The sequence below is a fragment of the Lemur catta genome, chromosome 2, assembly GCF_020740605.2.
Source record: "Lemur catta isolate mLemCat1 chromosome 2, mLemCat1.pri, whole genome shotgun sequence".
NCBI classification, from domain to species: Eukaryota; Metazoa; Chordata; class Mammalia; order Primates; family Lemuridae; genus Lemur; species Lemur catta.
In genome coordinates this window covers 1110549-1122875 of record NC_059129.1, presented here as the reverse complement: position 1 = coordinate 1122875, position 12327 = coordinate 1110549, and the positions used below count along the sequence as shown (strand labels likewise).

Here is a 12327-nt window from a genome sequence, read left to right as displayed (position 1 = left end):
CAGTTACTTTTTTGTGTTGAGCCACAGCTTCAAGAACAAAATAGATTATTAATTCAACACAGTAGCCTGCCCTGCGGTAAATCAGTTGTATCTGGTTTATATTTTCCATGACGCACTATAGCTTTTATTCCGCACAAAGCGCACAGAAGATAATACTAGTATGGCTGGTTCTGAAGATGGGACGTCCCTAAATCACAGGTCCTAGTTCAGACGCGCTTGTGATTTCCACAAACCACCTCCCCACGGAGCGTCGCGACGTCCGGTAGGTGCCCCTGCGTGGTCTGCAGCCAGAGCCGGGGCAGCCCCGTGCCCTGAGGACGAACGGCTGCAGCAGCTTCCCAGCGAGGCCAAGTGGGGGACCCGGCAGAGCAGCGCGCCCTGGGCCCCCGGGGGTGGTCGTGAAGGTCCCCCGAGGCGCCGCAGCTTGGGTGTGAGCAGGGACGGCCGCAGGCCCGCGCGTCGGGTCGGGGCTGCCCGCTGTCCCTGCTGTCCCCGCCGTCCCCGCCATCCTGCCCGCAGTCCCCGCTGTCCCTGCTGTCCCCGCCGTCCCCGCCATCCTGCCCGCAGTCCCCGCTGTCCCCGCTGTCCCTGCTGTCCCCGCCGTCCCCGCCATCCTGCCCGCAGTCCCCGCAGTCCCCGCTGTCCCTGCTGTCCCCGCCGTCCCCGCGCGGCGCCGACCGGCCGGGGAGGAGGGCGCGCGGCTGGCGAGGGCACAGCCCCCAGCGAGCCCGGACACAAGGTCTTCTCGGGCCGAAAGTCCCGGCAACGAACCACAACAGACCCGGCGGCGGCCAGGCCCGGGCAGGAGCGGCAGGGCCCAGGGCGCCGATGTCCTGCCGGGCCTGGCCCACCCAGGACGCCCTTAGCGCGGGCCCGGGGCCTCCCTCTGGCAGGACGACGCCCGCCACCCCCCGCCGCCAAAGACCGGGCGGACACGCTCCTCGGCGGACGGGACGGAGAACTACATCTCCCGGCATGCCCTCGCGCCCGCCCGGGGCGGGGCCTACGACGGAAAAGCCCGGTGGAGAAACGCGTCACTTCCGGTGCGCGACTGGGCACACGTTCTGGTGTCGTGAGCGGAGGCCTGCCATGACGTCCGGATTCCGGTTTCGTGCGACGGAAGTGACGCGAGTGCGGCGCGCCGCGGAGCCGAAGCCGCAATGAACCGTGTCCTGTGTGCGCCGGCGGCCGGGTGAGCCCCGAGAGGTCTCGGCGGGGCGAGGGCGGTTGCCGGCGGGAGGGCGGAGCGCTCAGTGCTTTTTCTCTTCCAGGACCGTCCGGGGGCTGAGGCTCGTGGGCTGGGCTTCCCGAAGCCTGCATCCGCCGCCCGGGGGCCGGGCCCGAGTCCAACCCGCGGCCGAGGGGGAGGAGGACGACCCTGACCGCCCCGTTCAGTTTTCCTCCAGCAAAGGCATCCCGTTACGCTGGAGTGTGGAGCAGTCCCTGGGGAAGGGACATCAGCGGCCCTGGTGGAAAGTGCTGCCCTTCAGCCTCTCCCTCATGGTTCTGGTCATCTGGTTCTACCTGAGGCCGGAGAGCGACGCGGACCAGTGGTTGAGACAAGTGTTGGGAGAAGAGGTGCCGGAGCCCGGGGATCCTCCTGAGGAGCCTGGAACTCAGGCTGCCTACGGGGCGAGGGCTTAACGCGGTGCCCGCTGGGGCCAGCAGGAAGGGAACCGGCAGCCGCCCTTCGGATTCGACGTCGCGTTTGACCGTGACCGTTTCTGCCCCGGTAATGCGTGCGTCTTCAGCGCTGAACGACTTGGAAGGCGCACTTGGCCGCGTTGATCCCCATGGAGGCCGAGCAGGATGTCGCCAGATCGGAACCTGCTCCTTGCCTGACGCTTGACGTCTTGTGGTTCCATCCACAGGACTTTTCCGAGCCGTAGGAAAGGTTTTACTTGCACCGTGTGCTGTTGGGTTTGTGATGTCTTTGTACCGCATAATCACGTTTCCAGAGCACTCCTGGTGACACTTGTCATTTGCTTTGTGAGACAGAATAACTGGCAGAAGTGTTAACCTTTATTTTATAATGTACTGTGGTGTGTGTAAATAGTATCTATTGATGTTTTACACATTAACAAATTGAAAATAAATTTTGATTTTATGATATAGAATTAAGATGATTCCCTTTTCTGCATCTAGTTAAGAAAACAGGTATTTTAGTAAGCCAACAGCCACCTTTTCCAATTTATTTGTTTTCCCTTTTTTTCCAGAGTGGGAACTGAGAATCTAACCTAAATGCAACTTGTGGAATACATTGTTAAATGGTACCAGGAATAAAGAACTTTCTCAGCTCTCTGCAAAATTTTATTTTTATTTAGCTAGGCAACAATTTTCTGAGTAGACTACAACTGATAAATATTTTTTTCACAAATTATGGGCCCCATTTTGGGTAACCTAGATATTTTTTCTAAGTATTATTTAGGAAAAACCTGCTTTATTCTGAATTAGATAAAAGATACATAAAAGAAAACTTTTATTTATTTAAGCTTCTGGTGGAAGGTTTTGCTTTAGCATGTTTGTGGTGCTGAAGTTAATTGGGAGTTTTTCTGACTTGGATGTTTGAAGTACAGGTTTTTGACCACTGTGGCAGAATGGCAGTATACTGACTTCTCATGAGGTCTCCATGCAGAAGTGCTCCAGGTGTCTGGCATCCTGATAACTCATGCTTGTGAGAGAAGTGGGGTGGATACAGTCTTTTTTTAAAGACTGTGAGACCGAGGGTTGGAATAATTGACCTAATCTTAGCTCACGTTACACCATCCCAAGTGGGGGCAAAGAACAACTCAGATGTTGTTTTTTTGGCTTGGTGTGGTTGTGAATCATTTGGTTTGAGCAGAAGTCATTCAAACCCGAAAGCTTACTTGTACTTCACTTGTAGGGGGAGAAAAAGTCAGAATTATTAAGAACTTTTGTGTTAATAAAAAGTAACTTTTATATGACAAAAGCAATATATATGTGTTTTTTTTTCCTGGAAAAGTTAGACCCTGAAATAAGCAAAAGGAAAAGAATCAGAAACACTGATAATCCCACCACCTAGAGGTAACCACTGTGAACACTTATTTGCCTTTCCAGGTTATTGTCATGCATATATAAATACAGCCTTTTCCAAGGCAGCAATGGGATAGTAAACCTGAAAACATGATAGCAGCTTTAAAAAAAAAAAAGTGGGATAGTAGCATCGTGTTTGATGAAGCTGCCTCCAGGGCAGCTATGAGTAAGGGCTGTTCCACTTGGTGACTTCACACCTGTGATGTGGATAAGCTTTGTCATGAGCAAAAGGACCATGGAGGTCAGCTGGGGACAGTGGGCAGACCTTCCCCACACCTGGAGTTTTCAAGGGGTGACAACAGCAGATTGACAGGTGAACAGTTAGCTAAATCCTTTCCGTATTCAACTTTGTAGTGCAGTTGTCTTATTTCCCCAACGGGGCTGTGGCTTTTGTTTTTCCCAGGGTACCTGACACATTGACACCCCAGATAAGTGCTCAGCAAGCACGAGAGGGAGGACGTGATAAGTCTGCTGGGACAAGCAGTTGCACCAATTTGATTTGTAAGATGTTAGATTGTTGGGCAGAAGGAGGAGGAAATGGTTTATAAAGGATCTCCCAGATCTGTTTCTTACTCCTCCAGACAATTCTTGGGCCCTGTTCCTCCTCACTTCATCCTCTTGCTTGGCTTATGTTGCGAAAATATGTTCTTAATTTTATCATTTTCAAGATTTAAATGTAATGTTTATAGACGTAATAGTTCATTTAGACAATGTGAACATACGAAGAAATCATCCTGCCAGGGCGTGATAACTTTTGTTATTTTACTGTATTGTTAGTATTTCAGAAGATAACATCTTGGAGCAAATGTATGAAAGTGTTTTCTCCTGCTTTTAACCTAAATGGGAGCGGTTTTTAGATAGAGTCTCGCTCTGTCTCCCTGGCTGGAGTGCAGTGGTGTCATCATAGCTCACTGCAGCCTCCGACTCCTGGCCTCAGGCGATCCTCCCGCCTCGGCCTCCCACGGTGCCGGGGTCGGAGGCTCCAGCCGCCACGGCGGGAACACGTTATTTTCACGCAGGTCGGGCCCGCAGCTCTCCCGTCGCCCGAGCTGGAATTCCGACGATTCGGCCCCTTCCTTAGAGCCCAACTCAGAGGGTTGGAGTCCTGCGGGGCGCCCCCCTCCCCACCGCCCGGGTCGGGGCCTCGGCGGCCGGGGTGGGCGCGGTGGGCGCGCGGGCGCGCGGGCGTGACCAGGGCGTGGCCGGGTGGGCGTGGGGGCGTGACCAGGGCGTGGCCGGGTGGGCGCGGGGCCGTGACCAGGGCGCGGCCCGGGGTGGGCGCGGGGCGTGGCTCGGTGGGGCGGGGCGTGGCTGGGGCGTGGCCGGGTGGGTGCGGGGGCGCGGCCCGGGGTGGGCGCGGGGGCGTGGCCGGGGCGTGGCCGGGCCGGGCGGGGGGCGCGGTGGGCTCGCGCGGGCGAGCGCCGGGGCGGGGGCGGCCGGCGGCGCATGCGCGCTGCATTGTTTTGACTGAAAATGCCGTCGGTTTCGAAAGCGGCGGCGGCGGCGCTGAGCGGGTCCCCCCCGCAGACCGAGAAGCCGACCCACTACAGGTCAGTGCCCGCGCGGGGCCTCCGGGGCGCAGCGAGGCGGCGGGGGGCGGCCCCGCGCGCCCCCGCCCCACGCGCGCCCGCGCCCCGGCCCCGGGCCTGGGGAGTCGCCGCGGCGGGCCCGGGCCGCCCCTCCTGCCGCCCCCGCCGCCCGCTCCGGGCCCCGGCGCCGCGGAGACGCGGGCTGCGGCCCCCGAGGTCGGAGCGGGCGCCCAGGTCTGCGTGCGCCGGGCTGGGGCCGGGCTCCCGGGTCGCGGTGCCGCGCCTGGGGTCGGGGCTCCGTGCGCGGCCGGGGTGGGGGCGCCCGGCCCGTCGGGAATCCGAGTGGGGCCGCGCCCGGGGTCGGGACTGTGCCCGAGTCGAGGGGCACGCCTCGGGTCGGGGACCCTTCCGGGGGTCGGGGCCGCGCCCGGGGTCGGGGGGCGCGTCTGGGGTCCAGGGGCGCGCCCGGGGTCGGGGAAGCGCCGGCGGGCTGCGGGGACAGCCGGCGGGGTCATCTGCACTTCACGTGGGGGGCGTCGGGCCCTGGCCGGTCCCGCCCCCGCCCCGGAGCCCGGCCGCCCAACGGCGGCGGTGGCGGTGGAGGCGACCCGCAACGCTGTTTGTCTTTTTAGGTATCTAAAGGAGTTTAGGACAGAGCAGTGCGCCCTGTTTTTGCAGCACAAGTGCACCCAGCACAGGCCATTTACCTGTTTCCATTGGCATTTCCTAAATCAGCGTCGCCGCAGACCCCTCCGCAGGCGCGATGGCACCTTCAACTACAGCCCGGACGTGTACTGCTCCAAGTACGACGAGGCCACCGGCGTGTGCCCCGACGGCGACGAGTGAGTGGCCGGGCGGGCGGGGCCCCCGGGCGCCTCCAGCCCTGGCCCAGGCGCTGCGGCCCCAGGTTCTTGGCGACACCTGGCACCTGGAGACGGTCGCATTTGCCCTGCGGTTTCCAGTGACAAGTGATGGCGGTGGGGGGACGCTGCCCTGCTTTTAGGCCAGTTCGGGAAGGGTATGTGTGTGTCAGGGATAACCCTTCTGTGAGTCAAACCGAGCTGGCTTCCTTTCCCACTTTTGAGTCCGGCGCAGTTCTCCGAATTGGCCGCGTCAGCACCGGCCCTTAGAGGCCTGGCTCTCAGGTGTGGGGCCGTTTCGAGCTGGTTGGTTGCTTTCCAGGCAGAGCTTGTTGGAAAATTGGTTCACCCTGTACCATGTATTTCGAATATTTCCTTTCTTGATGTTTACATGTTTGGTGTTTTAAAAAATTGATAGGAAAGTTATCTGCAGACTGCCATTTAGGTAGCACTTTTAAAGTTTGAGAAATCAAGGTTTTGTTTTGGTTGTTTTTTTTTTTAACAAGTTTCCTAATGGTGTTAGGAACAGATGTCTTTATTTTGAAATATGTACAATGGGAAAATAGAGAGAGTACTAGTCAGATTGTATATTCACGTGCGAGCGGAAGGTGGCATCCGGGTTTACTTTCTACCCGTGGGCTGCTTGGGAGCTCGCAGGGTGGTGCGTTCCTGCCTAGAGGTGGGGTGACAATTGCAGTTCCTGCCTAGAGATGAGGTGGCAGTTGCAGTCTTGACGGCTCCGTCTCCTGATCTTTTGAAGGGACCTGATTCTCTGGGGACCCTTGCTTTGGAAGACTGCTTTTGCCCCACCACACACAGAGACCCATGCCAACCAAGTGTGTTTTCCTTTATTTTTCAAAAATGCTTAGGCCAGGGAGTAAGGTTTTGATCTATGGTGACCGTGTTATCAACTTTAACACACTCCTTGAAAAGTTTTTCAGATAGTTAAACAGTGTTGTTAAGGCAGCTTCATGACTAAATTTCAAATGGTGTAGTCAGCCCATTTTGGTGAGGATGGTGTTCAGCTTTTGTGCAGTTGTAAGAACGCGTTATTTAATTGCTTTTTGAGCCACTGCTTTCTGCAGACAGTCAGAGGTGTTTGTCTAGCTGAGCTCTGGGCTCAGTCTCCAATTTCCCGCGGTCAAACCCATCATCTCTCCAGACCAGGGATCTTGAGTTGAAAGTAGGGCCACTGCCGCCTGGCCCTGGTCCGGGGGACCCCTGGACGTGTGAAGACCAGTAACCCAGCTTGTCCTAGCTCAGAGTTGAGTTTGGGGGACTAACTGGTGGTATTCATTGGTGACGCCTGTAATGCACATAGAGAGAGCACCTTGTAATAGCTGTTTGGGTTCCCAAGTCGGGGTGCCCTGGTGGGGGTGTCAGGGTGCTGTCCGGATCTTACTGGGGTGGCCAGCACTGCAGTGGGCACGGGCCTGTGGGTGGTGTTTAAAGCTGAGCTCAAGCAGTAATTAGGTAATAATTATTTATTACAAAAATATTAGCGTGCAGTCTGAGTGGCTTGCAGCCTGTAGTTGACAGACGTTGGTGGGACTGAGATGCCTGTTTGGTGTTTGCTGTTTTGGAGGCATCCTGTGTACAAACACACGCGGGAAGAATCACACGCGTCTTATTAACGATTGTGTTTGTAACTTCTGTGGAGCACATGATGCGACTTGCTGCGCCCTTTAGGAAGTGCTTGGCAGGCTGTGCCCCTGGGACTGCCCCTAGTAATCACCACGCGGCCCACGGGAGAGGGACTTCCCCTCGCTGCACAGCCGGCGTTGCCGGAGCTCGTCCCACTGAGGTACATGTTCAGGTTCATGCCTGTTGCCACGGAGTTTGTAAACAGATGATACCACCTTTCAGAGCAAGGACAGGGCATTTCCTTATATTTCAGTTCAGTGGTTCTTGAAATTTCTGTTTTGGGCCTATGTACTACCAACCTATTGTTTTAAAACACAAATATGTGTCAGAGCTATGGACCCTTTAGCCAGCGCCAGGCGGAACAGCCCTCACTGCTCTTGGCGCCGGCGGGGGCTCCCTGGGGCAGGAGGGCGTTGGGGACCCCAGGAGGGCTCGCACCTGGCCTTACTCCCCTCTGTGCCTGTCCCTGCTGTCCCTCCAGGTGCCCCCTCCATGTCACCCCCACGAGCACCCCCGTGGGCACTCCTGCTGTCATCCCTTTTGCCCGGTGGGGAGTCTTCTTGCACCCCCCGCGTCAGCCCTCCCTCCCGCCGGTTGTGCCCCCAATGTCACTTCTCAGTGTCCTCCCCTCCTTGGGCACCCGTGTGAGCACTCTGCAGTCACCCCTTTCCTTGGTGGGCGGCCACCCACTCGCTGACAGTCCTCTGCCCACACAGCCTGTGGTGTTGGGGCACCGGATCCCTCTGTGTCCCCCCTCCCCCGCCCAAACGCCCTTTGCTCTATCGGACACGCCCCCTCCCGGGCACAGGGCATGATTGGCAGGATTCCCCCCCTTGTGGGAACCGCCCCGCACTGTGGGCTGCGTGGGGGCGAGGCCCGGCGGGTCCCCAGGGCAGTGGCAGGAGTTGGGGCCTCCAGGGCCCAGCCACCGCCTGACGCTGCTCCCGCTCCCCACACGGTCAGGGCGCCGCGGTCTTCACAGCTGAACCCAGGCGTGTCTGGCGCCACCAGCGTGCACGCGAGCACACGCGCAACCTGCGGGGCATGGCCAGGTGGTTTGTTTTAAAGGGCGTCTGTTCTGATCATCGGGAAGAAAAGGCCTCCGCGCGGCACCGAGGGGCCCCTCCGAGGGTCGGTGTCACGGGGAAAACGGTCGGAGCAAACGCTCTGACTGCAGCTACCGAGTCAGGTCCTGTCCTCAGCCCCGCAGTGGACAGGCTGCCTGGCCGTGGCCGCCAGCCCTTCAGTGTTTCTGCTTTCAGTGAACAGCGGCCTCACCCCCTTCCCTTGGCGTGACCCTCCGGGCTGCGGTAAGGTCTGGTCCTTTCCGGGCCCCAGTGGGTCCCAGCGGGCAGCCCCCCCTGGCCTCTCCTGCTCGTGGGGCATCTGGGCCCAGCCGCTGCCGGGTGGCCGAGGGGCTGTGACTTGGTGGCCTCTGTGTGTGTTCCACGGTGTCTGGCGGGAGGACGCGTGTCCTGGCAGGACCGACGGTTGCTGGCGCGTCCTACTGTCTGGAGCCTGTTTCTGTTGAAGTCGCCCTGCGATGCGGAGCTGTGACGAGGTGACGCCTGGGCACGGGGGCAGGTGCACCTCCCCCTCGCCGCAGGGTGGTGACAGCTGTTGTGCTGGACCTGGCGTCACGCGGGGACTCGGCTTGGGCGTCTGGGCTTCTCGCAGCCCAGAAGACATGAGCTTGCAGGTTCCAGGTTGCCCAGCCCAGCAGAGTCACAGCCTGGTGACTGAGCTGGGACCTGTGAGGGGGGCATAGGAAAACGTGACAAGCAGCCCCGAGGCTCGGTGGTCTCTCCACCAGCTGATTGTGGCACCTGACCCCCGCCTGCCTGGGGGTGGGGCGGGGGGAAGCTGGGGCAGAGGGAGGTGGCCTCACCCTGGCTGGTGGGTGACGCCTCTGCCCAGAGAGGCTCCTCGGGAGAGGAAGGAGGGCCACGTTGGGGAGCAACACGTGTCCCCACCCTGCCCAGGGAGCCAGGGCAGCCTTGGCAGATGGGCTGGGGGGCGCAGGGCCCATGTGGGGTTAGCTGTCCGAGGGGAGGGGCTCTGCCCCCAAGCCCTGCCATTCGTCCCCTTCGCTGCCCCATCACCTTCCCTGCTCAGTCTCCACACTGTGTCTCGCCTCGGCGGTTTGTGTGTCGTGTTCTCTGGACCCTCACTGGAGCCTGCGTCCTCGAGGGCTGGGAGGCTGTCACCTGGCCCCATGTGTCCCTCCAGGCTGTGCTGTCCGCAGACTAGACATCAGCATCCCCTGGAGATGTGCTGGGTGGACAGTGCGGGGTCACAGGCCTTCCGGGTGGTCCTGGGTCTGGTAGACCCCCTCCCTGGGGGCGAGGGTTGCCTGAGGGAAGGGGGCGGTTTCGGGGCTCCTGGAGACAGGTCGGGAACCTTAAGCCCCTGGTGGTTTCCCCCTTCCTGCCAGGCTGGTTTTGGTTGCAGAGTGTGGGGCATCGTGCTGGCTGCATCTGGTGGTGCCGGTCGGTGGAGCCGTGTTTTAGTCCCGCTGTTCTGGTTGTTAATTGTGTTGGATGGGTTTGAGCCCACGAGTGTCTCCTAGCCCCGTCCCCGGCTGTCCCAGGAGCTGTCGTGTTTTCTCTGTCCCCTCTCACCTCCCAGACGCCCTGAAGGTCAAGGCGTTTTTTTCCTTAAACCTCCGCCAGTGTCCTAAGGTCAGGCCAAGCCTTGAGGCCCCGTGATGAGCAGGAGGCGGAGCCCCGGGTGGGAGAATCGCACCCAGGTGGTGCTTCTGTGCTGGAGAGAGGAGGCCGGGCCACCAGCGCTCTGGTTGCCATGGCAATGGGTGGCAGAAGCAGCCAGATGATGCTCACCTGAGAGGACCACGAGGGAGCGGGTACAGGTTTAGATTCAAACGCGGGGAGATGGGGAGGGGTGCGACCGCGGTCACCTTCCATGGTCACTGTGTGCGTGTGGCCTGGCTGGCACCCTGCCGCGTCCGCAGCGTTCCCCACCCTCCTTCCCCTCCAGCCGTTTAGGAACGCCTCAGAGCTGCTCTACCCCCTCCGCGCCCGTGTGGCGGGTGTGCCCGGGGAGACCCCGAGGCCGCCCCGTCCTGGCGCTCTGCCCACCCTCCCCGGGGAGCTCTCGTGCTGAACTTACAGCCCAGCGCACGGGGCTTTCTGAAGACTGGAGCCATTTGTGTAAAGTGTCGGTCTTCCTGTTAGCTCAGTTTTGCTTTATTTTTTTGTTTTAGTCAAATACGTGTAACAGAGTTTGCTGCCTTCACCACCTGTAAGTGAGCAGTTCGGTGGCATTAAGTACGTTCATGCCGGGCGGCCGTGGCCACCGTCCGTCTGCGGAACTTTCCCGTCCTTCCAAACTGGAACTCTGTCCCCACTGAGCACCAGCTGCCTCCTTCCGTGATCTTTTTTTTTTTTTTTTTTGAGACAAGGTCTCTGTTGCCCAGGCTGGAGTGCAGTGGCCTCAAAACAGCTCACTGCAGCCTCCAACTCCTGGGTTCAATGGATCCTCCTGCCTCAGCCTCCCATGCAGCTGGGACTACAAGGCGCCACCTTACCTGGCTAATTTTTTAAATTTTTTGTAGAGACAGGGTCTTGCTGTGTTGCCCAGACTGGTCTTGAACGCCTGGGCTCAAGCGATCCTACCTCCTGGGCCTTCCAGAGTGCTGGGACGACCGGTGTGAGCCACCTCCTGCCCCGTTTGTGTTTCTCTGAAGTGGTCCCTGTGCTAGCTGTGTCCTGTCGTCTTGTCCAGGTGCTGGTCACTCAGGTGTGTTCAGTCCCCAAATCCACTGCACTGTACGAGGACGGTCAGAGCACTTGTCTGTGTGTAATTCCATCTCAATATATGAACACGGGAAAGGCCTCTCTCCCACGTCTGTCTATTATGGCTTTGTTTAAAATTGCAGTAAAATGTATGTGACATAAAATTTGCCCCTTTTTTTTTTTTACCATTTTGTCCGTATAATTCAGTGGCATTGAAGTTACATTCACAACGTTGTGCTACCCTCACCATCTGTTTCCAACATTTTTCTATCGTCCAAAACAGAAACGCCAGCGCGTTAACCCACAGCTGTCCGTCCTCCCCTGCTTGGCCCCTGCAACTTCTGATCTGCGGTGACCACCTCGAGAAAGGGAAACTGTGTATTATTGTCCTTTTGTCTCTGGTTTCTTGCACTTAGTGTGGTGTTTTCTGGTTCATCCGTGTCAGAGTGTGTGTCAGAATTTCCTTCCCTTTTAAGGCTGAATAACAATCCATTGCGTGGCCAGCCGCGGTGGCTCACGCCGGTAGTCCCAGCACTCTGGGAGGCCGAGGTAGGAGGATCGCTTAAGGCCAGGAGTTGGAGGCTGCAATGAGCTGTGATCCTGCCACGGCTCCCGCCTGGGCAGCAGGGCAAGACCACCTCTCTGCCAACAACAACAGAAGGTCCACTGTGTGGATAGACCACGTTTTTGTTTATTCTTTGACCTGTGGTGGACGCTTGGGTGGTCTCCACTTTTGGCCCTTGTGAATAATGACTCAGTGCACTCCAGTGCGCGACTGTCTGTTCCAGCCCCTTCTCTCAGTTCTTGGAAGTGCACTCAGGAGTGGAACCGCTGGGCCCGCGATGCTGTTCTGGTTTTACTTTGGCGTCACTGGCTCCTGAGGACCAGCTGGCTGCTCCGTCTTCTGTCTCCCCCTCGCACCGCGGGGCTGGCTCCGCACGGCACGGGTGCTCAGGACGGTCTGGGTCGAGCTCTGTGTCCGGCTTCCCTTTCCTGACCTCCCAGGGCGGGGGTTTGGGCGAAGCGACGGCTGCATGAGCCTTGACCCCAGCAGGTGCTCCGGGCGGGCACGGCCTTTCACAGTTTTGCCCGGCTGGAGGTGAAGGTCTTTGTCCTTGGATTTGGGGACTTGTGACAGCGGCCCCTGCCTTTCTCTGCCTTGGCCCGCGGGCTACTCGGGGTGGTCCAGTCGCCAGCCTGGGCCTCGGCACCGTTGCGGCTGGCGGTCCTTTGCTATCCTCTCCCCTCCTCCTGCGTCTGTGACGCTGTTGACTGGCCTGGGCATGCCCCACGAGTGCCGGAACCTTCCGAGTCATCTCTGCTGCTGCTGCTGGGTGTCCAGGGGCCAGCAGCCCGTGTACCCGCACCCTGTCCTGCTCTGGGAGCTGCCTGTGACTCTCCCTGGGAGCACGCAGCTCTGGGCCTGGGTGACGTGTGCGCTGCCCGTGCCCCCTCCGGGCCGTTTCCCGATGGTGCTCCGGCCCC

General features: G+C 59.1%; 2 protein-coding genes across 3 annotated transcripts in view; both read left to right on the top strand.

The window, feature by feature from the left end:
* The first annotated feature begins 608 nt into the window (after nucleotides 1–608).
* On the top strand, nucleotides 609–2117 carry C2H16orf91 (chromosome 2 C16orf91 homolog). The gene is made up of 2 exons (XM_045541069.1): nucleotides 609–1192; nucleotides 1272–2117. Exons 1-2 carry the CDS (start codon nucleotides 1161–1163, stop codon nucleotides 1642–1644), a joined length of 405 nt encoding a protein of 134 aa, XP_045397025.1. The 5' UTR covers nucleotides 609–1160; the 3' UTR covers nucleotides 1645–2117.
* A 2358-nt stretch (nucleotides 2118–4475) lies between these two features.
* Nucleotides 4476–12327, top strand: part of UNKL (unk like zinc finger) — a 34193-nt gene continuing 26341 nt past the window's right edge. Inside the window, exons 1-2 of one of the 2 annotated variants that reach the window (XM_045541064.1) lie at nucleotides 4476–4604; nucleotides 5216–5425. In XM_045541064.1, coding sequence (XP_045397020.1) covers nucleotides 4528–4604; nucleotides 5216–5425 — 287 coding nt within the window. In that variant the 5' untranslated portion in view covers nucleotides 4476–4527. The remainder of the gene's footprint in view (nucleotides 4605–5215; nucleotides 5426–12327) is intronic. The other variant, XM_045541065.1, reaches the window with a different exon arrangement.

What these genes read in the sequence shown, in the direction of transcription:
- C2H16orf91 (XM_045541069.1), top strand. Translation starts at nt 1,161, where the DNA reads ATGAACCGTGTCCTGTGTGCGCCGGCGGCCGG. An exon ending in CTGTGTGCGCCGGCGGCCGG is followed by an intron (nt 1,193 to 1,271) that starts GTGAGCCCCGAG and finishes TTTCTCTTCCAG; the next exon opens with GACCGTCCGGGGGCTGAGGC.